The sequence below is a fragment of the Malaclemys terrapin genome, chromosome 2 (genome assembly GCF_027887155.1).
Source record: "Malaclemys terrapin pileata isolate rMalTer1 chromosome 2, rMalTer1.hap1, whole genome shotgun sequence".
NCBI lineage: Eukaryota > Metazoa > Chordata > Testudines > Emydidae > Malaclemys > Malaclemys terrapin.
The window spans coordinates 267763429-267788616 of record NC_071506.1 but is presented as its reverse complement, the minus strand read 5'-3'; the positions used below and the strand labels follow the sequence as shown (position 1 = coordinate 267788616).

General features: G+C 37.3%; 1 protein-coding gene across 4 annotated transcripts in view; it reads right to left on the bottom strand.

Moving 5' to 3' along the window:
• Positions 1–25188, bottom strand: part of LMBR1 (limb development membrane protein 1) — a 218787-nt gene that overhangs the window by 89741 nt on the left and 103858 nt on the right. For 2 of the 4 annotated variants that reach the window (XM_054021112.1, XM_054021115.1), the window contains 8 exons: positions 24981–25053; positions 11571–11651; positions 9735–9811; positions 9424–9501; positions 8192–8265; positions 7866–7956; positions 6260–6326; positions 193–354 (listed from right to left, as the gene is read on the bottom strand). In XM_054021112.1, coding sequence (XP_053877087.1) covers positions 193–354; positions 6260–6326; positions 7866–7956; positions 8192–8265; positions 9424–9501; positions 9735–9811; positions 11571–11651; positions 24981–25053 — 703 coding nt within the window. The remainder of the gene's footprint in view (positions 1–192; positions 355–6259; positions 6327–7865; positions 7957–8191; positions 8266–9423; positions 9502–9734; positions 9812–11570; positions 11652–24980; positions 25054–25188) is intronic. The other 2 variants (XM_054021114.1, XM_054021113.1) reach the window with 1 other exon arrangement.

Sequence of the window (25188 nt, the reverse complement as noted above, 5' to 3'; positions counted from 1 at the left end):
TAAGTGAGAAAAATAGCACTTTTGCAATGGCACATAGGTTCTGTTACAACTCAACCTGTCTACATGCACACCCCTTATGGTTAGCTTAAGAGCAAGAATTGGCTGAAATACATTTGTAGTGACTTGGGAAACATTATGATGGAAAAAAGATGTAGATGTTAAAATAAAGGGCAAATGCCTTTACCGTATTACCTAATGCTTTGAAGAGCTCTTCTCGCACAGCAGAGGTGAACTTTCTGACCAGACATAGAGTTGTCATGATAGCAAACAGCAAATTGTAAGATAACACAATGTAGAAATTTCCCAGCCAGTTAAACCTTCCAAAGTCTCCAAGCAGATCAAATCTGGTAATTCCTGTTAAAATTACATTTTTGAACACTTAAAAAGAGATAAGATTAAAAAACATTCTTGAAAACATTTTTGAATTACTATAAAAATACAGGAGATTGACATATGTAACTCTAGTACTTGGTGCTGTATTAAAGAAAAATACACTAAAATCCCTATGATTGATAGATGGATGTACAGTCAATAATGCAAAACAAACATTTTTCGAAGGTCATTTGCGTCTCTTCTTTGGCTACCATAGAGTTGGTAGCCATAGTATAACATTTGTTGGTTGATCAAAATACCTTAGGTGGCTCAGATGAAAGGCTCATTAACGTGTGTCTTGAAATAAGAATGTTATAAATTCAAGACAAATAAGTCCTTCCCCAATTTCAATAAATATAATTGTGAAAATTAACTATCTTAAACCAATCATCATAAAAACCATTTGTTTAAGATGCCAGACTTCCATAAAATCCTTACTTACATCAAAAAATGATGGAAAGCATTGTGTGCCTTTCACATAAGACAACACTAATTTACATTTAACTGCTTTACACACACACACACACAATTTAGTTCTGAAACTTGCTTTTCCATGACATGAGAATGTTTAGCATTACTTATTCAAAAAATTATATGCAATGTAAGAAACAACAGAATAGCACATCACTACAAAAGCATAGTTTTGCCTGCATTAACTGTAAATTACATTATTTTTCTGTATATTGATTTTTTATTACACTGCTTTTGGAGATATCTGTTTGTAACAGTAAGTGCTCTGCCAAGAGAGGCACAAAACCACACGGTACAGTAAACATTAGGGCTGCATACATGCTTTGCGGATCCACTGTTTTGAAATCAAGTATTCAAAGACTTCCTCTCCTAGTGCAATTCCTCTCCTAGTGCCAGTGCTGCAGTCAGATAGGAGTCACACAGGAGGAGGAAATGAGCAAAGTTCACAATCCTGACAGTTCCCAGGTAGACCTCAGGCTCCAACTCACATGTCAGGGTAGCAAACTCTTGGGCTATCAAGCTCCAAGTGCCTACTGACGAAGCAGAAAAGGCAACAGGAAGCTTTCCAAACCCATGTTGTGTCAGGTCTAACACAAGTCAGCTTCAAGAGAGCAGTCTGTGCCAAAAAAGACCACATCGAGACAGACTGCCTAGATATAAAGGTGCAGGGTGTTGAGCCAATGCCCCAAACAATCTCCCCTTTGGACCCACTCCAAGGAGTCCTCCTGTGGTAACTTATCCTCAGAACTCAGTCTTACCTCTGAATAAGGTGAAGGGAAAGAGTTTTCACTGGCCTCAACATCAAAATGGGGAAAAAACAAGCTCCAGACACCAAGCTTCCTTTGAAAACACAACTTTCAGATCTGAGATTCTTGGGAGCACGTTTTGAACAACAGCTCGATTCCAAAAAGATTACAGACTTGGAAAGACTGTGCTGTTCAGGCTTGGGTATACTAACCTGCAGTGCTTTGTGCAGTGATAAGTGATGACACTTCAACTCCATCTCTTTCCAAGGTCAAGGGGAAAGAGCTGCACAAGCAGCCATGCACCTCATTGTACAGAGACCCTGGCCCAAAGCTGCACAAGCCATGTACCTCATTGTACAGTGACCCTGGCCCACAGACTCTAGGCTGGTCAATGTCACATCATGGCATTAAAAAACGTGCACTACTCGAACCTCTTCATCAGCCATCTTATCTAGTCTGAAGAGGAGCAGCTAACAACTGGGATCAACTGGAGTATTTAAGGAGAACACAAAGGGTACAAGATCACAAGAAAGAAAGAAATTATAGAGCAAAAAGGAGGGGACTAAGGAAAGAGCCCTAAGGGGTAATGGAGAAAGGACTGAAGTTGCCCAAGACAATGAAAAGGAAAGGGCAAAGAGACAGGTGAACAAAGAGTACAGATTCATAAGCACACAAGGAGAAGAAATTGGCTGACAGTCAAAATCAGCAAGCAGATCAAGAAAGATAAATACAGAGAAGATGCTTTTAGACTTGACCATGAAGTTGAGATTGACCTTAAACACAGTTTCAATGGAATGGAGAGGGTGAAAGTCAGACTGCAGGGCATACAAGAGGATTTGAGTGAGAAACTCAAGGCAGGGAACAAGGCACACTCCAGAAGCCTGAAGTAAGAGGTGGGAAAAAGAGCTGGTGCATTAGTTGGATATTTAAGTGGGGTCAAAGAAGGTTTTTTTTTTGCAAAATACAAGAGTGACTCTCGAAGAGGAAGGGACTGTAAGGAGGGTTGGTCTTGAAAGGAGAAGGCATCACTGGAAGACAAATCAGAGGGACAGAGGGCCATGTCTCAATGACAGCAGGTGAAAGAAAGTGATTATAACCTATATTTCTTGACAATCTTTAATAAAAATATATTTTAATATGCTTATCTGGAAAATCAGCCTTTATGCAAGTTGATTTTTTTTATTGCCGTATCTGTTTTAAAAAACATGTATACAGCCCTTTCAGGAGGAAAAACATTCAATGAGACTACACTATAAAAGAGTCTACTGTAGTACCATAAGTATAAACCTATAAAGTATTAGTGACAAAATATTCTATGGAGATTTTAAAATTCAGAATATATTTTTAAAAACTTAAGAATTCTAAAAATACAGCATTAAGTAAACACACAACTTCAGTTTTAATTTCAAATCAATATTTATGATAAAATCCTAGAGAAAAAGAAAGCTGGAAAACCCTAATTTTATGACGTAAAACTCAATTTTGTTTGTAGCTCTAAAATCCTAGCTTATCAACTACTCTGCTCCCTAGTTCATTTCACAATGGTAAATGATATGGTGCTGACAGTCAAGCACTTGCCAATCAGGAGCAGTAAAAGAAAGGCTGAAAAGGCCTGAAAAACTAGGTTTTTCATTTTTACTTTTTGTTGCTAAAAATACCCCCAACTCCTTGAATATGGCAGTAAAGAGTTGACAGAAACCTTAGTTAGAATGCTAAAATACATGTAACAATTCTCCATACTTCATCTTAAATTCAAAGACTGGATTAAAAAAAGTTAAAACGTGAAATACTTGATAACTTTCCCCAGTTTGCCTTTCCCATAATGCTGAAATCCTGCTTTTTCTTTATAGTCTAGAAACTTGTTTTTTTAATACTGTGAAAAGACTATGAATCTGTTTAACGTATTTATTTCTTTTCATCTATTCAGTGCCACTGGGCGTAACATGTAATGCAATGCATGTTGATATTTTGCAAAGCGCCACATGACTCACTGTACTCTAACACACTCTATTAATCCTGTTTGGACAGCTGTGTCTGTGCATTTGTTAGCTGTGTTTTAATTGTTCCATTTTTTTTATTTATCTCTATGGCAAACTATCCAGGAATGTCATTTGTTAAGTTTTTTTTTTTTTTTTTTTAAAGAGTTTTGCCATTAATTTGTTCTCTATGTAACAATTGCTCCCTGCATGTACACTTTCCTCAATACAATTATCTTGTATTAATACCAACTGTTCATCTTAATTACAGTACATAACCAACAATTTTGACAAACGAAAATGGTAAATGCCATAAAAATTAGTAGCACAATACGAAATGCCATAATTCTATTTTTAAACATCGCTATTTGAACACTGTGTGTTGGTCTTGATGTTAAAAAGTGGTTTCATTTCTCAGATCTTTATCATATTTGCTCTTGATTTTAAGATTGGAAATCTTTAAATATTAGACTTATTATTTTGATTTTTTGTGAAATTTAGAATGTCAATATATAATGTACATTATTTTGGATACTAAACATGGATTTTTTTTTATTTAATTTTATTTTAAAAGATGAGAGCTTTGGGTTAGAATACCATCCTTCAAACAATGTATTGTTTCACATATAGAGGCATTCCCTCCTGGAATGTCACTGAATTTTAATGGGACCCAGTGCAGAAATAGACTTGTGAGTGCTTATTTGTCCTAGTTTGGCCCCTTTAAAATGGGATTCTTCATAAGAAGATTGTATACAATATGCCATGTAGTTATTAGACTCCATTTATTGGGAAATCTCAATAGTTTTATATCTGATGGCACTTTAGTCAAGTTGTTGTTGTTTGTTTTTGCAACTAAAAGCTTGTGTACACTGCCCTGCAGTGATGTGAACTGCAGCACATACTAGTATGCTGCACTATACCTCCCCCATGTGGATGCTGTGGGCACAAACTAAAAGGTACCTCATTCACATTGACAGAGTCCTAAAGGGGAGTTACTGCACAGCCCACTAGCACGTGCAGTCCTTCACAACCCATAGTCTGAACTCTGAGGCCATGGAGATAGAGTCTAAATAGAACAAAAATTAGATGGTTTTCAAATCTGACTGTCTGAAGTTAAGTTCCTATATTCATATTTAAACACCTCAAATGTAAGTAGCCTGATTTTTGGAAGGAGCCAACACCCACAAATCCCAGTGAAGTTCACAGGAGGTGCAAGTGCTCTGCATCACTGAAAATCAGGTGACTTATTTAAATGCTTCCATATGATTTTACAAGCCTATATTTAGGCACTTAGGCCTGAGTCTGATAGGTTGAACATTTAAATGCATTTCAAATACAAGGGGCCTCTCTCTCTAATCTGTTGCACCAGTTTTCCAGTATCTATGACAATTTTAAACAGTATCTATGACAATTTTAAACAGAATAAAGGTGTCTTCCCCGAAGTTTAGCTTATAACATATTAACCTAGAGGGGAAAGGACCATAAGCAGAATTATTTTAACAAAAACAATCAACTGGTTTTCCCATTACTATAAAAAAAGCTAAATACATGAAGTGTGTTTAACACTTCATAAACCTTTATGCTCAAGGCATTAACTTGCTGCTTCATCCATAGATAGCTTGCTGTACCATCCACTTATGACATCTGTCTGAACTCAGATGAAATGCACACTTTTACATAAGACAAAAAACAATTTTAAGATGGACATGATATAACTGCACGCCTTTCAAAAGTTTTCAAATCTGTTTTCTTTTTATTGTCTGCAAGTTTACCTTCAAGAACAACAGTATTCTTTAGTTTCTATGAAAAACTAAACCAGCTATGGTATTAGACTATTTTTTTTTCTTGTTTTTGCTTTACTTGAATTAAGAGGACTAAAGCCCTTTAAAAAAATATTCCTTAAATCCAAATTTTAAATGAAACCATGATCTTCTGATTAACATTTGAAAAAGTAGTGTATTTTCCAGAAAATACTTCGCATCTTTTACCAAAATGTGTGATCCCTGCTATTTATATGTAGGCTTGGAAGGATAACATTTTTACTGGTAAATGTTGGTAAACATATATTTCACCCCACACACACACACACACACACACACACACACACACACCATTTCCATCAATAATAGCAGAAATTTACACACAGGCAAAGATAGAAAAATGTTGCTCGCACATTTAGAAGGATTTGATTTAAGGATATTTATTTTTTTATATTTTGATGTAATATGGACAATTTGTGTTTTTTTATGGTTGTAAAACTTTAACTTTTTGAATCTTAACATCTACTATTATTAAATAATTGTTGTCTGACTCCCCTCAATCTCGTGCAACTGTAAACATTTAAAATAAATAAAAATTGAAAAAATGCTTAAAAACAAAACATCTATATTATCCATTGAAATCCCCCCAAAATAAAAAATTGAATTTTGCCCACCCTATTTATATGTATAATTCATGGTGCTCTGGGACTTAGAGAAGCATATACATTTGATTTCAGCAAAGACTGTCAAAGTAAAACTACGAAGTGATTTTTAGTTCCTGAGAAACACCATGGAAGTTATTTTAATAGATATCCAAAGTCTGACTTCTCCTGGGTCGTTTCATTTACATGCCTACATCAAAACATTATGAAAACATACAACATAGTAAAAATACTTTGCTGTTATGATACTGAAATATTTGTATTCAACTTACCCAGTGTTCTCGACATCACTGGCAAAGCAGAGCTGAGCACTAAGATTGACACACAGTTTCCAATTATCTGTTTTGAACAAGAAGAACACCCCCATCAAAATAGGTTTTTTGCTGGAAGAAATATGGCAGCTGAGCTCTGACAAAGAACAGTTTCTGAAAGCTACATCCTGTGAATTAGACTTAAAAATGTAATTTTATTTTAGATTATGTAAAGTTAATTTGTTCTTGCTTCTGCTAGACATCTCCAATAAGTGTCATTCACAAAATGTTTACTTCCAACAATAGCAAGATCAGATACTTATTAAAACCAGCAGAGAAGCGAATAAGCAAACATGTACATTTTAATCTATAAACACGCTCACCAAAGGCTTTCATAAAAAATAGTGACTGCATCATTTAAAGCAACTATGATTCATTAAAAATTTAGGCCCCAATCCTGCAAATACTTTATGTGCTTACCTTTATGCACATGAATCATTCCATTCGCTTTGTGATGACTTGTGTGTAAAGTTAAACATGTTTTAACTGCTTGCAGGATTAGAGCCTAATTATAAAAAGGCTAAAAGACAAAATGTTTCTTTTCCACTGAGTTTTGTCAGTAAATTGAAACAAACAATCTAATAGTGTAGCAATGTTAGATTTGTCTGCAGTTTTACTGAAACTGAACTTATGTTTCTGTTCTGAAAGCAGTTTGTTCAGCTCTGGTTCTATAACAATTAACAAGTAAATAAAATATCTGTTAAAGATAGTAAGGTGGCAACTTTTGTATTTACTTATATTTTGTTTTTTTCTGAACTATTCTTAAAATACTGTAAATGAAAACTGAGCAGACATTATGAACATTTCAACACACACATTTATTTATTAGAGATGTTCTTATGCCTTCACGTACTTTCCTGCTTCCAAGAATTCCTGGCAAGATTAAACCAATATGCTATATTTGAGAAGAAATTTCTTAAACACTGGTATACACTGAATATTTAATTAAATCCAAATCCTGCCTCCTGCTTATTGATCCCCTCCCCCTTGTCAGCTTGTGGGAATATTTTGTCAGAAACCTATGCATGTGTCTCAGCATTAGGTAACAGCATTTGTTATTCTGAAACCAATGCCAAACTGTGGAAAGTCAAACTAGACTCAGACTGCAAAACGTTGCTGAATAGAACTCCTCAGTCTTACTTTAATTACTCAAATCTGAATTACTTTGTATTACTTGTAGCAACCAAGTTCTTCAGATTTCAAACAAGCTCCCTGAAGTACAGTTAGCACAATCAAAGTTACTCATTAGCAATACGTTTCCTTGGGGGGGAGGGGGAGGAAAAGAGTCCTTTCACTAGCTTTTCTATAGCTAGTTAACAAGCTCTGCTATTCCAGGCTTTTTACAAATGAATGGATGCTTTCCAAACTAAACAGAGCACATCCTTTTTCCCACTCATTCAGCATTTTGAAAATCTTCCAGTTTGTGTTTACGCAGCTTACAAACAAATACTGATCACTGCAAATGAGCCATTCAGGGCAATTACTAACTAAAAGAGCCAGTTTGTCTTGGGTGGCAAAAAAAAAAAAAAAGGGGGGGGGGGCATCACTACCTCAGACTTTAGCTTACCTTTGTCATAGTTGTGTCATCCTTTCTGGGAGTGAAATTTCCAAAAAAGCGAAGACTATAGAAGCCGACGACAGAGGATACCATAAGATAGCTGTGAGAATCAAGGAAAAAAGAACCTCCAAGGAATGCAAATTTCACTCAAGTTCTCAGCAGTCTCCTAAAAGTCTTAAGAACCAAAGAAAAAACAAAAACACTTCGAGTGCTTGAGAGGGACTGACCTGTCTCTTTCTTCTTTCTAGGCAAATGTCTTAGTAAACTACCAATGTCCCAGAAAACTAGACAGAATACTTGTTAACAGACAGAATTCTTACTTAAAGAAAGGATACAAAATCAAAATGATTTCAAGTGCTGCTCCCACAAAACCAAAAGTGGATAGGGAGGCACTTCCTATTCCAGGCCCCTACAAGGAGAAAAATACTTTGCATATTTTAATGAGATACAAATATTAAGTGTTCAAAAAGTTAACTTTTGTCCCTAGCAAAACCCTAAAATTCTTGGATGAAAGGTGCTATTATAGATGAAAAGTATCACTGTAAAATAAAATATTTTCCTGATACAACTCTATAAATTCAGGGTGATCTCAATTTATTTAGGCTCACATGCTTTGTAATTACATTAGCTAGAATTCAAATTTAAGTAAGTCATTTTAATAAGATGGGAAAACAATTAGGTTTTCAGCATTATGATTTACATAGGTAACACATCTATACCCCATATTATATTTTATACACATTTCCACTCCCTAAAGCCAGACTCTTTTTACTCTATGTAATGTTAACAACAAAACAGCAGCTTTTACTAAATGCCTTTATACAGCTGTGCAACTACAAGACCTGACCGTATGCATGCAGGAAAAAAAGCATTAACCACCAGCAAAAAAACAAAAAAAACAATGTCATAATTAAAGAATCATAGAATACCAGGATTGGAAGGGACCTCAGAAGGTCATCTAGTCCAACCCACTGCTCAAAGAAGGACCAACCCGCAGAAAGATTTTTACCCCAGATCCCTAAATGGCCCCCTCAAGGATTGAACTCACAACCCTGGGTTTAGCAGGCCAATGCTCAAACCAATGAGCTCTCCATTATTTTCTTGAGATAAAGTATTTTTAAAAGTGTAAAATCTGTGTTTCATGTGTAAAAAAGATATGATATGAAAACAAAGGAAAATGGGCAGGGCTGTTGTACAGGTTTTTAATAGATTATTTTCCTATTAAAATCTATTACTATTGTACCATTTAAAAATTCAAAACACCAAAAAAAAAGAAAAAAAAAAGATACCAGCCTCAGATTCCTGATAGCACTCCATTTACCAGTGTTTTTCTTCCCTATTAGTGGGCTTGATTCCACTGAGAGGTCAATGAGATTACTCATCTGAATAAAGTTATGCACGTGTTTAAGTGTTTGGAGGACTGAACCCAGAGTATTAATCTCAGGTGTAAAATAAAGTGTTTTTAGAGCCATCAACGTCCAGTCTCTCACTAGAATTTTTACAAGAAAATCTTCTGAACACATCCCTGAAGTTTTCAAAATAATAAAGGAAAGGAAGTTTACTTTACCCCTGATCCCTTTGGCATTGCAGTCTCATCAATCAACAGGCAAAGAATGTTGCAGGCAACTAAGAGGACTGAGATGGACTATAAAGAAGTAGAGACATTCTGTCAATTCTGAAGGTTAACATTTAAACAATGTTTAATGTTATGTAATTTGGTGAAAATAAAACATCAATATATTTGTGAAGAAAATTTGAGGAGGGAAACAAACAGATTTCCTTTTACTTTAACATACACATTACTAAAAACTATTAAAATTAGCCGCCAAGTAACTGAGAAACCTCTACATACCGGAAAAAAGATAGTAAAATTCTTACCGTCTCAATGAGCAGCAGTATCATAACAGCTGGATACACTAAATTCCTCTCCCACGCAGAAGCTTTTTTCCGCCGCTCTTTTCACAGGGGAAAAAAGCAAACTTAGTACCATAATTTGCGTAGTCTTATGATGGTCATTTTTACAGATTCATGTTCTAATTTTACGTAACCTTCTAAAACAACTGCAGCCAAAAGGGCTGGGTACCAGTCAGTTGACAGAACATTTATATTAGAGCATAGCACAGAGTGGTACAAAACCAGGATGTCAAAACCATCATGAAGCCCCATTAAAGGAAGCCAATGGAGCTCCCGTAAGTCGGGTTTTATTTTTATCCATGTCTAATGCTCACAGTTACCACATCAACGTAAGCTGTCAAATTGTACGGGTGTTTCTCTAGCATGGCGCAGTTTTGCAAATTTTTATTTTGTACGGCACACCCCGTCACATACTTGAAACTTACATTATTCCCTCATGCCCTTTTGGATAGCTCTATGCTCCAACAGGGTTCTGTAAGGGTGGTGTTACAGTAAATGCTGGGATATTACAAGGAGCATAAGCTGTGTATGTAGATTTTCATAGGATCCAAAAAGAAAAAGGTATAACAATAAGGCCCTACTTGAATTGTGGGATGATCATCAAATAATTGCGGACAAGACATGGAAAAATTGCAGAAAAGTAATAATGGACCTTTATTAATAGCGGTATTTTGGAAAAAACTGAGTAGACCTATTTGTTTAAGAAAAGTTGCTGGAATGATATAAATATTCAAATATTATGTTATGCCTGCTAATTTTTGTTGATAACCAGACATTTTCTGTAACGTTATTACATTCATTTTTAAAAAAACGTGGCCAATATAAAATTTAGAAGACTTAAAGTCTTAACGAATTGCTGCAGAAATCAAGTCCAGTCACTTAGCCTTTTACATGGATTGATTGTTAGTGCAGCACTAATCGCATACTCAAAATGTATGCAAAATTGTGGACTGTGCAAATCAGCTAATTAAAATCAAAGTTGCAGCGGAAGCCTAATATTGCAGGATCAGCAATTTCTGCAATATAGCGAATGAAGTAGGGCCTTATATTACAGTCATTTATACTGAACAGTCCTCCTACTCTTGCCATTTTAGGTTAGTCAGCATATAGACCTATGATTAATTTAAAAATTAGATAATGGACATCACCATTTAGGCTAAAAATTTACATTTACTTACCACTCAGGTATCTAGGATACTGCAGTATTTCCCTACATTTAAAATAGTAATAACTGCAGTCTTGGATGCTATGCGGTAACTTGGAAAATGTCAATTTTAAGTAGCAAACATTGCATATAAAAGGGTGACACCCCTAACAAGTAAAGAAATGAAACAGGAGCAGAATGTTTTAAAAATGAAGAATTTTATTATTTTTGTTAAAGTCTCACTTAAATCACTCATTTTAAAAAAAATCTAGGGGAAAGTAGTGTCTCACTCATCCCAAATGATCAAAAGCATGCAAATGATGTATTAGATGCTATGGTGTTTGAACTGTATCTCTGTTTTAGGAGTGATATTTTAATACATCTTTCTACAGAAATATAAAAAGCAAAAGCAAAAATTCCCATTGCACATTTTCCAATTTATTTAGTTAAACATCTTTGCTGATGAAGTGCCATGATGATATGTTGTCTTATCTATCTGTAGAAACTCAAATGAGTATACTTACAAACATAGGCTTAGGATCACAACTGATTTCAGGCAACTGCAAATAATTTTGGTATGCATACATTAACAAATTTCATCTGATACCCTAAAGAAGGCTTCTTATTAAATTGCCAACTACAGAAAGCTATATTACCTAATTTTGTTTTCATGCTCTTCACATTTTCAAGTTCCTGTCTCAGCTCCACTGTATTGTACTCCATAGTAGAAGACACACCTGTTCGAAGGCAAAGACATGGGGATTTTATTTTTTCAGACTACTAATATTCCCACAAGAGAAACTATTAAAACACTGTTTATATTTCATTTACAAGTAGTCATCTTACAATAGCAATACTCATCCGTTAGTTCTAGAATAGCAAGTGGCTCTTTGGGATTTTGAAAAAAGCTTCCATAAAACATAGGTTTGATTGGAAGTTCTCTTGTTTTGTTGAGCAAGAGGTGTCTTTCACACCAGAGGCACCACAGAGCAATCTGCTGGGAACCCTTCCGATATCCCTAAGCAGCCATAGAGGGAATGAGAGAGAAAAGTAGATGGTGTTGAATGGTGTTGCAGAGAGCCAAAAATTATGGTACATGCCTGACGGACGGCAAGACTGCATTGTGCTGTTGTCTCAATACATGGTGACATACCATTATTCAAACCCTGCAATACAATCTCTGGTGACCCTTCAATATATTCAGGGACTTTCTACAAAGTGGAAGATGAAGTGGATCTTTGCCTGTAAGACTGACCATAGTTATTTTGAAGAATAACAATTTCAAAAGAATAGAATGGTTTCCTTGCCTTTGTGTTCAAGGAACACTGGCAACAGAGAACAACAACAATGATTTTATGAACCATCAACAAACTGCAGCTTCACATACAGCCTCTTACAAAACTGAACTGTGCCTTCAGTGGAGTTCCTTATATTTGCATAAGGAAGACATTTAAGTATCATGCTAGTCTTCCCTTTGCAATGCCTTTTTAGCCTCACAATATTTTTAACCAAATAGGTCAAAAGCTTAAAAAACAAACAAACAAAAACCAACAACCAGGTACTAGCAGGTCCTGTTGTGACCATCCATAGTTGATTCCCTTCAAAAGTATTCTGTACAAAACAACAGTTTATATAATTTTAGCAATCTGCCTTCCTTTGCTCAAGTTCATGCCCACTTGTTGGCTCTACAGGTTTGACAGCATAACTGGGGCCTTACATTAGAGCTATTTATGCAGTATATCATGACTTGTCTATGGATTGTTTCTTGTATTTGTATTCCTTGATCCGCGTTTTATGAAAAGTAGCCCTTCAAAAAAAAAAAAAAAAAAAAAAAAAAAAAAGTAGTAGTTTTGCCATTCATCTCTCTGTCTCTAGGTTTTAATACCATACTTGTCACCACAGTATTTCAATCTTTATACCTTGAACATTAAATTAGCAATTAGAGCAAAAGTTTGGATATTTCAATTCCCATAAGTCAAAAACAAAACGAAGCCATCCTTGATAGCAAACGGAAACAAGAACAGTCTGCAGAAATCAGGAAATATGGTTCCTAGTATGTCTAAGGGCTGGGGGAAGGCGGGGGGGGAAGAGGGCGGGGAGTAAGCTACCATTAGACTCATTCCCCCCATCCACTACCTGGCTCATCCCATGATCCTGTCTCCTCCGGAAGGTGGAGTAGGAAGTAGACCATTATACTCCCAAAGACCTCTATGCACAAAACCTGGTCACACATGGCACACCATATATATGGCTCCTGCTATAGTAAGTATCTTGTCTACTCCATTGACCCACTCCTCATTCCTTCTGAAAAGGAGAACGTTTCCTAACCTAACATTAATAAAGAGTCCCAATAGAAATCATGATTCTCTGTGTGGTATTGTTTGTTTCTTATAGAAACAAAGGTATAACTCAAGTTGCTTAAAGTGATGCTGGACTGTAGTTGTAGTGGCATGGGTGGTCTGCATTGAGTACTTTGCTGAAGCACCCCCTTAGCACCAATCAGAACTATACACAACCACACTAGTTTTATACATACTATTCAGGTTCTTATACCATGCCCATCACTGTGGTATTTCATGCCTTGTGAGGACACAATTTCAAAACACACTGGCATTTTTTATTACCGAATATTAATATTGTTTAATTTCAATATGGTTAAACATTTATCCAAATATGTATTTCAATCAGTAATTTTCTTCTAGAAAAAGTTTAACTTCTGCTTTAAATTAACATGCTTAAGTTTTGTATCTACTGCTATATAAAGAAATTTAAATTTAAAAACATTTTCTTCCTTAGCAAGAAGCCCAATTCTATCCTTGCGTACGCATAAACTCGCATTGACATCACTGAGAGTTATCTGGAAGTCACACTGACCCCATAAAAAGCCTAGTAATAGGGGCTGAACAATAAATAAGTCCTGTAAAAGGTATCTAGTACAAAACTGTCTTCTTTATTCTAGATTTCCTGAATTATGTGAATCATAAGAATCTAATTTCTCATGTTTCCAATCCACTTTCTTAAAATAAATCTAAGCTTTTTAATTTATAATGGCCTTTAGTTTTGTAAGCTTTTATTTTGCTGTATGCTCTTGAAGTGTTGGTTTGAGAGGTCTAAAACTTTGCCTTATTCTCTTGTAAGGTACCAGACTTACGGAATGACTTCTATTCAGTTAACAAGTACTTTTAGTGTGAAATCCTGGCTCCAATGAAGTCAACAGCAAAATTCTGACTTTAAGGCTGAAATCTAGGCCCCATTAATTTTTTGTACAAAAGTTATAAGTATCAACTGCTAATTTTCTTTCTTTGCAATGTACTTGGAGATCATTGGAAAAAACCTCTATTCAAAAGCTATGTATTTTAATTTTTTTAATACCGAATTTTAAGGCTCAAACACAACTTCCAGTGACATCAATGGGAGTCTTTCCAACAATGTCCATGCTAGCTGCATTAGGCCCTTAATATCTACCATGACAGAGAATAGGAGTCATTCATGTGACACAGCTCTTGTAATTTTTCCTTAAAAGTGATGGCAAGTGGTTATTCTACAAAAGAATCATATTTTACAAAGGAGACAGTAAGGCAAAGTTTTAGATCAGTCAAAATACTATTTGATGAGGATGCAGCTAAATACTTAAAGGTCTACAACATATTAATTTATTTCAAACATGCACAAAGTTCAATGTCAGCATTGTCTAGCCAATAAATCAAATTAGTAGACAAAACTTGTTTGGACTAGTTATGAAAAATTAGAAGGGATTCTCCAAGAAAACCACAAAGCAGCTCATTTAAGGTCAATTTAACAGTATTATTCTGTTTTTCTTCCAGCCCCGACATAAGATTTCAGTACCTCAAAGGAAACTGTAAGAGTATCTATTTGCATTCCCCCTAGGTGATTGGCAGTTCAACACCAATTAGTTCAAAATTACACTGTTACTAGCGTGCAATAAAAACACCACCTTTCATCTTTCTTACATAGGTAAGGATACCTTCAGAGCCAATAACTTTGATCATGTAAGTATTTTTGATCCTGCTCCACCCGTCTCTTTGGATTCAGGAAAACTAATAGCTAAAGGCAACTTTTTTTTCTCTTTTAATATAAAAAAAAAGTCCCAGCTTTATTCTTCTTCTGTAGAAGTGATGTGGGTATTGAAACATTATATGCTGGAAACAGAAACACTTTCCCAGTATCTCTTCAATAACTAAAAATGTTAGGGTAGATATCAGAATTGTCAATTTTTTTTTTCTTATAACCTCTGGCTGTTCATTAATGAGATATACAAGTAAACTTGTAAGAAGGTATAAAGGAATTAATATTTATAATTAAAATTGTGTAATGCTATAATTAGATATTTTAAAAATATGAAAGGATTTATGAAAAATTCAGTCTATTGAAACTCAGTCCCAATTTGTAGCACTTATGGAGTATATATTTCAGAACACTTTTTATTACTTCGCTGATTAACTAACTAGGATTTTACTTAAATTAAATCCATTAATTGGGAAAGTAGGCTTAATATTACCACTAGTAAGGCTGCTGAAGAGCTGCTGTGTCATAGTTACTGCAAGTCTCCATTATAATGCATTATCGCAGGTATTTGTTATTGCAACAAAAGCAAATTCACTTAGGCAGTCTCAGTGGTATACCTGCAAGTCACATTTTAATCTCCAATGTCCAAGAGTCAAATTTTACAATGCTACAATTAGCATAGCAGCTTACCATATACACCACTTTTATAAAAGAAAAATCATGTGATAAAGGTGAGTTGCTAAACAAAACACATGTTTTGAAACAGACCTAGAAGAATTTCCCTGCAATCTCGCCTTGGAACCAAAAGTACAGATGCTTTAAGGGATTATAATTAGTATAGCTGAAGTTGTTTAAAATGAAAATAATTCTAACTTTTTGCTCAAAAACTAAAAAGATATTTTGTTTAATTCATTGCTGTGATTTTTAAGATCCAATTCCCCAACACTAAAAACCTTGTTAAAAAAACCCTTTTAAAAATAGACTGTTTTCTACTATTTGTATGTATTAAGCTTTGTAGGGCCAAAACAAAGCTTCCACAATCTCTAGCTCTTGCCACACAAATGACGTTTCTATTTAAACTGTACTTTAATAATTACTGGCAAAAAAATTAAGAATAAAAAATTGCTTGCTTTATACAAAAAAATCTCTCTACCTAAACCCTATTTCCATACTCTCACTTGAGCTATTGCTCAGCAAAATTCATCAACTTTCACTGGTACTTCCATCATCGTATTCTTTCTACTATATTAATTTAATATTTCATAAGTATATTTAGTGCAATTAGTTCCCCCACAATCTGAAAGATAATTGGTATCCAATATGTCTCTTGATCCTACTTATACACAGTAAAAACTCAGTGTCACTGGCTTATAATATTATCACTTGTACAGTGGTGGAAAATATTCATTCCATTCAATTAATAAACTTTTTGCTCACTGATCACTTCACTTGCGGCTATAAGGTGTTTTTTCTTATCTCTACTGAAAGGGCATTACTACTTCTTGACTTTTCCCCAAAATATCAATACAAGCTCCTATAAATATAATTTTCCTTACAATCCTTTATCAGTTATAATGCAATTTTTATTGTGAATTTTTATTACAGCACTGAGCTGTCTTTTTTGAAGCCTCTGTACGTGTTATCTGATTGGCACCAAAAATATGCTTGGCACTGGACACTACGCAAAATAAAGACAGTACCTACTTTAAAAAGCTTACAGTCCAAAACACACAAAAGATGGGAATGATTTAGAGGTGGTTTGTTTTTAAATTATAAACAACTTCTGGGCCTCACAAATAACCACTAATCGACACCTGAATTAAGTTGTATTAATTTTCCCTTACTTTTTATTGTAAATGTTTCTGTAATATTTAGATTATAGTTGAAGAGAGTAAGCAACTACAAACAGGGACTAGACCTGCTTCTGTACCTGTATAACATCTACTATGTATTGGACACTGTTGGGAACAGATAATACTAACAAATAATCATTTATAATATAGTTGCACAGCCTTGTGAGCAGGAGAAAACCAGCATCCAAAATATCATTTTTAGCCTTCCTATTATATTATCTGGGTGAATGGTTGATGTTATGCTAAGCAAACGGTAATGAATACTTGAACAACTAAAAGGCCATTTCTCCATAAAGTTTCTGTATACACCATAAATGTTGTCATGACAACATGAAATATTCAGCAACAAATATTTTACAGTTACTAGAGAACATCAAACACCAAGAACAATTATAATTACCCCATCATAGCTTCAAAGAGATTCACTGAACACACCTTTATGTGTTATGGGTCTAAAACGCTCATCTATGCAGCAGCTGCTGTAAACACTATATGCAGTATACTCTCAACCTGCCTCAAATGCCATGCAGGCATATGGGTGTTGCAATGTGATCACAAGGCCAGTAATCTCAGCTATTTTGGACCAGGATGGGGAGTGAATTCCAAAATTCCATAAAAGGAGAAGAGTTCAGAAACAGAGTATCCCCATAATTCAATCTATGAATTGCCCTTCGGAACTGAGGGCATGTCCACACTACCCTCCTTCTCTCGGTGGTGCGCTTCCTCATCAACAGTGCTTCCGGGGCAGTGGGGGCGGGGGGTAAGAGACTGGGCTCTCGGCTCCCTACTGGAGCCTGGGTGTCCCCAGGATTTTGGCTCCTGCTCCCTCCTGGGAGTCCAGCAGCCCCACTTCCCCGCGGCTCCCCAGTCTGGAAACCAGACTGTCCGGGCAGTCTCCCAGGCTCTTGACTCTCCACTGGGAGCCCAGCTGCGCCCAGCGGTGAACTCCATGCCTGGAAACCGGGAAGCTTCCAGGCTCCCAGTGGGGAACAGGGAGCCCTGAGTCTGGACAGCACCCAGGCTCCCCGCAGAGAGCAGGGAGCCAGGACCCCGAGGGGCAGCAGGACTCCCCGTGGGGAGCAGGGAGCCCAGGTGGCCTGAGCAGCAGCCTGACTCAGAGCATGGAGCCCGGGCAGCAAGCTGGGAGCTGGCGCCAGGCTTTCTCGTCAATTTCACTTGACAAGAACAGCAGCCAATATAAGAAACCCGCAGTGTCTACATGGACACTACATCACCCTAACTACACCGACATAAGCCCTATACCTCTCGTGGAGGTAGAGTTATTATGTCGGTGTAGTAGGGCACTTACATTGATGGGGGCAAGGTCGTTCTGTCTATTTTGTGTCGACCTAACTCTGTAGCATAGACCAGGCCTGAGTGAGCAAAGATTAGGAGAAATTGGCCCTAACAATAACCATCACTGGTTTGATGTAACCGTAGCTTTGACATCCCTTTCTCAAGTTCATAGACTCAGACTTTAAGGTCAGAAGGGACCATTATGATCATCTAGTCTGACCTCCTGCACAATGCAGGCCATAGAATCTCACCCATCCACTCCTGTAACAAACCCCTAACCTATGTCTGAGTTACTGAAGACCTCAAATTGTGGTTTAAAGACCTCAAGGTGCAGAGAATCCTCCAGCAAGTGACCCGTGCCCCATGCTGCAGAGGAACGCGAAAACCCCCTAGGGCCTCGGCCAATCTGATCTGGAGGAAAATTCTTTCCCAACCCCAAATATGAACATCAGCTAAACCCTGAGCATGTGGGCAAGACTCACCAGCCAGCACCCAGGAAAGAATTCTCTGTAGTAACTCAGATCCCACCCCATCTAACATCCCATCGGGCATATTTACCTGCTAATAATCAAAGATCAATTAATTGCCAAAATTAGGCTATCCAATCACACCATCCCCTCCATAAACTTATCAAGCTTAGTCTTGAAGTCAGATATGTCTTTTGCCCCCACTCCTCCCCTTGGAAGGCTGTTCCAGAACTTCACTCCTCTGATGGTTAGAAACCTTCGTCTAATTTCAAGTCTAAACTTCCTAAGGTCCAGTTTATATCCATTTGTTCTTGTGTCCACATTGGTACTAAAACTTAAATAATTCCTCTCCCTCCCTGATATTTATCCCTCTGATATATTTATAAAGAGCAATCATATCTCCCCTCAGCCTTCTTTTGGTTAGGCTAAACAAGCCAAGCTCTTTGAGTCTCCTTTCATAAGACAGGTTTTCCATTCCTTGAATCATCCTAGTAGCCCTTCTCTGAATCTGTTCCAGTTTGAATTCATCCTTCTTAAACGGGGGAGACCAGAACTGCACACAATATTCCAGATGAGGTCTCACCAGTGCCTTGTATAATGGTACTAACATCTCCTTATCTCTACTGGAAATACCTCGCCTGATGCATCCCAAGACCGAATTAGCTTTTTTCATGGCCACATCACATTGGCAGCTCATAGTCATCCTGTGATCAACCAATACCCCGAGGTCCTTCTCCTCCGTTACTTCCAACTGATGCATCCCCAGCTCATAACAAAAATTCGTGTTATTAATCCCTAAATGCATGACCTTACACTTTTCACTATTAAATTTCATCCTATTACTATTACTCCAGTTTACAAGGTCATCCAGATCTTCCTGTATGATATCCCACACCTTCTCTGTATTAGCAATACCTCCCAGCTTTGTGTCATCCGCAAACTTTATTAGCACATTCCCACTTTTTGTGCCAAGATCAGTAATAAAAAGATTAAATAAGATTGGTCCCAAAACCGATCCCTGAGGAACGCCACTAGTAACCTCCTTCCAGCCTGACAGTTCACCTTTCAGTATGACCCACTGTAGTCTCCCCTTTAACCAGTTCCTTATCTACCTTTCAATTTTCATATTGATCCCCATCTTTTCCAAATTAGCTAATAATTCCCCATGTGGAACCGTATCAAATGCCTTACTGAAATCGAGGTAAATTAGATCCACTGTGTTTACTTTGCCTAAAAAAATCTGTTACCTTCTCAAAGAAGGAGATCAGGTTGGTTTGGCACAATCTACCTTTTGTAAAACCATGCTGTATTTTGTCCCAATTACCATTGACCTCAATGTCCTTAACTACTTTCTCCTTCAAAATTTTTTCCAAGACCTTGCATATTACAGATGTCAAACTAACAGGCCTATAGTTACTCAGATGACTTTTTTTTCCTTTCTTAAAAATAGGAACTATGTTAGCAATTCTCCAGTCATACGGTACAACCCCTGAGTTTACTGATTCATTAAAAATTCTTGCTAATGGGCTTGCAATTTCATGTGCCAGTTCCTTTAATATTCTTGGATGAAGATTATCTGGGCCCCCCGATTTAGTCCCATTAAGCTGTTCGAGTTTGGCTTCTACCTCAGATGTGGTAATATCTACCTCCATATCCTCATTCCCATTTGTCATCCTACATCTGTAAGGTCCTCATTAAAGACTGAGGCAAAGTATTTGTTTAGATATTGGGCCATGCCTAGATTATCCTTAACTTCCACTCCATCCTCAGTGTTTAGCGGTCCCACTTCTTCTTTATTTGCTTTCTTCTTATTTATATGGCTCTGGAACCTTTTACTATTGGTTTTAATTCCCTTTGCAAGGTCCAACTCTACATGGCTTTTGGCCTTTCTCACTTTATCTCTACATGTTCTGACCTCAAAAAGGTAGCTTTCCTTGCTAATCCCTCCCTTCTTCCACTCCTTGTAGGCTTTCTGCTTTTTCTTAAATCACCTCAGATGCTTGCTCATCCAGCTTGGTCTGCAACTCCTGCCTATGAATTTTTTCCCCTTTCTTGGGATGCAGGCTTCTGATCGTTTCTGCAACTTCGACTTGAAGTTATTCCAGGCCTCCTCTGCCTTTAGATCCATAAATTCTTCAGTCCAATCCACTTCCCTAACTAATTTCCTTAATTATTTAAAGTTAGCCCTTTTAAAATCAAAAACCCTAGTACCAGATCTATTTTTGTTTATCCTTCCATCTAGTTTGAACTGAATTAGCTCATGATCACTCGAACCAAGGTTGTCCCCTACAACCATTTCTTCTATGAGGTCCTCACTACTCACCAAACCAAATCTAAAATGTCACGCCTCTTGTTGGTTCTTCAACTACTTGGTGAAGGAATCCATCAGCTATAGCATCCAGGAAAATCTGAGCCCTCTTATTATTACTAGCACTTGTCCTCCAGTCTATATCTGGGAAGTTAAAGTCTCCCATGATCACACAATTCCCATTAGTGTTTACTTCATTAAAAAGATTAAAGAGGTCTCTATCCATATCCAAATCGGATCCCGGCGGTCTGTAGCACATCGCAAGCACTATCTCAGGGGAGGCTCTAGTAACTTTCTTTCCCAATGTGATTTTTGCCCAGACAGACTGTCTTATCCATTCCATCACTTCTTATTTCTTTACATTCTACCTCATCATTGATATACAATGCTACTCCACCACCTTTGCCTTTATTTCTGTCTTTCCTAAAAAGCACATAGCCTTCAATACCTGTACTCCAGTCATGACTACTATTCCACCATGTTTCTGTTATCCCTATAATACCTGGTTTCACTTCCTGCACCAGTAGCTCTAGTTCCTCCATTTTGTTACCTAGGCTCCTCACATTAGTGTACAAACATCTTAATTTTTGCCGTTTGCCTTCACTGACATTCTTTACCCGATTAGGCACAGACATTCTACCCCCAGTATCACCTATTAGACTGGTATCTACACTACCCTTCCTCCTTACGTCCATTCTCATATCCACGGCTGTATCCTTTCTTACTTTGTTTTCTTCCTTCTCAATGTTAAATTCCAGTGTGGAGATTACCTGGACATCTCCCAACCATCTCCCCCAAATTCCTAGTTTAAAGCTCTCAATCAGTTGTGCCAGCTTCCATCCTAGAAGTCTATTTCCCTCCTTACTCAGGTGAAGTCCATCCCGAGAGAACAGTCCTCTGTCCATGAATGCTTCCCAGTGGCCATACATCCCAAAGTTCTTCATCCATAAAAAATGGCAAAATTGTTAAGTCATGATATATCACAAATCTTGTAATTTTAGGGGGAGGAGCTGGGGGGGGGAGATTAAGTTTCTCATGCCAGAAGAAGTTCAGGAATTTTATGATGTTTGACTTTACTAAAAATGGCTATGATTTCCCACTATTCTGAAGACTGAAGCTACAGGTCGCAGGTAGTAATGAAGGTCATTATTTCCCTACAATCTTTGCAGGTGGAAGTGAGGCTGCCTCTAGTAAAGATGGGTACCAACCCCCATAGTTCCTGAAGGAACTGAATCCAAGCTATCCTCTGTTGACTAATACACACTGACTAGCATACATATATAGTATGCTGACAAAACTACCCACAATATTTATTCCAAGCAGTTAAATATGCATATTATTAAACATTAATATAGCAGTTATCTAGTCCAAATTGGCTTGTATCTTTATTATAGTCCTGTTCGCTTACGCTAAGTATTCCATATCACCTTGCGTTAGCTGAAGTAAACTTTGGTTTAAGTAGATAGGAAAACTGTCAACATAATGATATATAATTGTTCCCTCATAGCAAGAGAAGAGCATTACTCTCACAAATCTATCCATCCTGGCATAGGCCTAGAAAGTGTCTTCATGCCTCTTAGTATGTGGAATGCATGGGTTTTCGAACAAAAGATAAAGGGAACACCATGGTACCAGAAACAAACAAGGTAAAAAGTTGATTAATTGAATCCAGTTTCAGGTAACTTATACTGGTAAACACGTGTAACCAGGATCTGAATGAGCTCTCCCCTGACATCTAGTGATGAGCTGAGGAAGGGGGTTTGCATGGGCACACCCATCCTGGTGTTTGGCTGGTGTTGGATCAAAAGTCACTTTGCTGTTGGGGCAGAGGTACTAAAAGGGTTGTTATTCTTGTTGTGTGAACCAAGGGCAGCTGAACTGTGCTTGGCATACCCTGATTGAGGGACTAACCCTCAACTAAACTGCAGGTGGTAGGCAGGGGACCTAGGTGCCAAAGCCCAGGGGAGTGGACAGAGAGTGGGGACAGGTACTTGTACCTGGTGATGTGGGCCCTACCTAAGAGTCCTAGACACCATTTGACCATTTCTCTCTCCACTGTGTAATAACAGAGAGGATTAAGACTCAGTTGAGAGTCTTGTTGCACACCAATAGAACTGAAATCATGGATAACCCGGTCTAAGCATTAGGCCTCCTTTGGGACAGTGTCTCTGATGCAAGAAACTGCCCAGTCTGCACTAGCAATGAGGCTTCCCCATTAACAGCTGAAATCACAGAGTTGAAATCACAAATCTGAAATCACTGAAAGCTATGTTAAGTCACAAGACGTTCCAGAATGGCAGAGAGGTTGGACAGCAAACATCTGGCAGAGAGTGGGAGATGAGCTCACACAGATGCACCTCTGGCCTCTAGGTCGTCCCTGCCCAAGGACAACAACTGTGAGTGAGGTGTGGTGCAGGGAGAAAGAAGGGGCATGTTAAAAGAACTTTTAGTTGCTGGCCTTAATAACCTGAGGCAAAAGGACATTGCCCAACCTACTCTGGGGTGGGACTTTTGCCTATGGCTTTAAGTTTATGAATCCTGCTTGTTGCGTTTTCCAAAATTAATGCCGGGTTACTTCCCTCTTTTTATTAAAAGTTTCTTTTCTACACTCGGACTCAGTGCTTGAAAAAGGGGAAGTGTTGCCTCAGAGGCGCTGAGTGGGTGGTGTGTCCCAGGTTAATGAGTGGGGGTTCGAGCCAGTTTTGTGTTGTATCGTTGAAAAGGAACCCCTAGATATTGAACCTGGCCTTTGTTGCTGCTGACTACAACTGGCAGAAGGGTTGCACAAGTAAGGTATAAAAAGATGGCTTTAAGAACATAACTTTGGGGAGCATATCTTCTGTGTAAGGTGAATGCAATATCGCCACACAGGACTGCTCTTTGGAGACTGGTATCGCATAGAACCTTTTTCCTGTACCATATTAATAAACCAGATAGACACTGATTATTTGGTCTCGAGCATATTGTATAACAAACCAAAGTGTGGTCAAGCAATTCATTATACAATTTATCTACACCTTGATGAAGATGGCAGCACTGCATGTCCCAAACAGAAAACAACAAGGGGACAAGGGAATATAGAGTGAAGACTGAAGGTAAGAATGCAGGGAAATAGGGCAAGAGAATATCAGTGAGGGCGGAAGACTGAAGGGAAAGGGAGGAAAAATCCAGTAGAGTAGAGTTTGCAGGAAGGGGTTGACAAGAGGTTGGCATAAGAGGAAGATAATAAAGCCTTCCCTGAGTGATTAGAGTGAGACACCACCAGGCTGAGTGCAGGACCGATGTATAAGAGCTTTTTTCTACTCTGAAAATGGTCACACAAATAGGGATGTATGGCTTCTTCATTGGGTTAAAAACAGAACAATTAAAAAGGTAAACCAAAACACAATTTTTAAAAAAAATCATGATATTTAATAGACTAAATTTTTTTTTTAAATCTTAGTTTTTGCAACATCATTATACACATGTACTTCACCAATAACTGTTTATGAAGTGCTTTGAGATCACATGAAAGACACAGCATAAGAGCAAAGTTACACTAAAATGCAGGAATTACTTAAAAATTTCTGAACCTACTGTAATGGATTACTTTAAAATTCTCTGTTGGGAGCCTCTGGATTGTGGAAAGCTGCTCTGACATGTAAAATTTAAGTTAATAATTCATTAAAAAATAAATCAAGGATCACCAAGTGATCACTCATCTCCTAAGCTTACAAAATGCAAAAATCCTTCCTCTTTACAGTACCCGGTGTCTTATTAGTAACTGGATTCCTCTCCAAATTAGACTAAGAATTTACTTATAGCAATTTAGAAATATGTTTGATTGTAGTGGCAAAACAACTGACTTGTTGCCAACTAGTCTGAGACTTCACATCACAGACAGACTTCCTGAACACGATCAGAAAACCACCAATAACAGATATCATCAAATAAAACCGGGAGGATCCTCATGGTCCTGTGCAAGTAGGGGCATGGAATAGTTGAAACGAGGGAAAGCAAACAGCTTCTAGGACAAGGTAAGAGAACCAACTTATTTTACGGTGAAATGAACACTCAAGACCAGGAAGTGCTGTTTTTCTCTGGTTTAAATATTATATTATTATACAACACACGTACCATTTAGCCTCCTCTGGATTGCTTCTTCCTCTAAGGTGATGATGTACATCTGTTCATCCAGGTCTTCAAGGATCTGAAATTAGAAATGCAAATGCTAATTGATATACACATTCATTTACATGCGATATCTTGCTTGTCTGAATTTATTAATCTACTTTTTGAATTAAAACCTACTTTTTAAGAAAATATAAACATTACTGGTACAAGA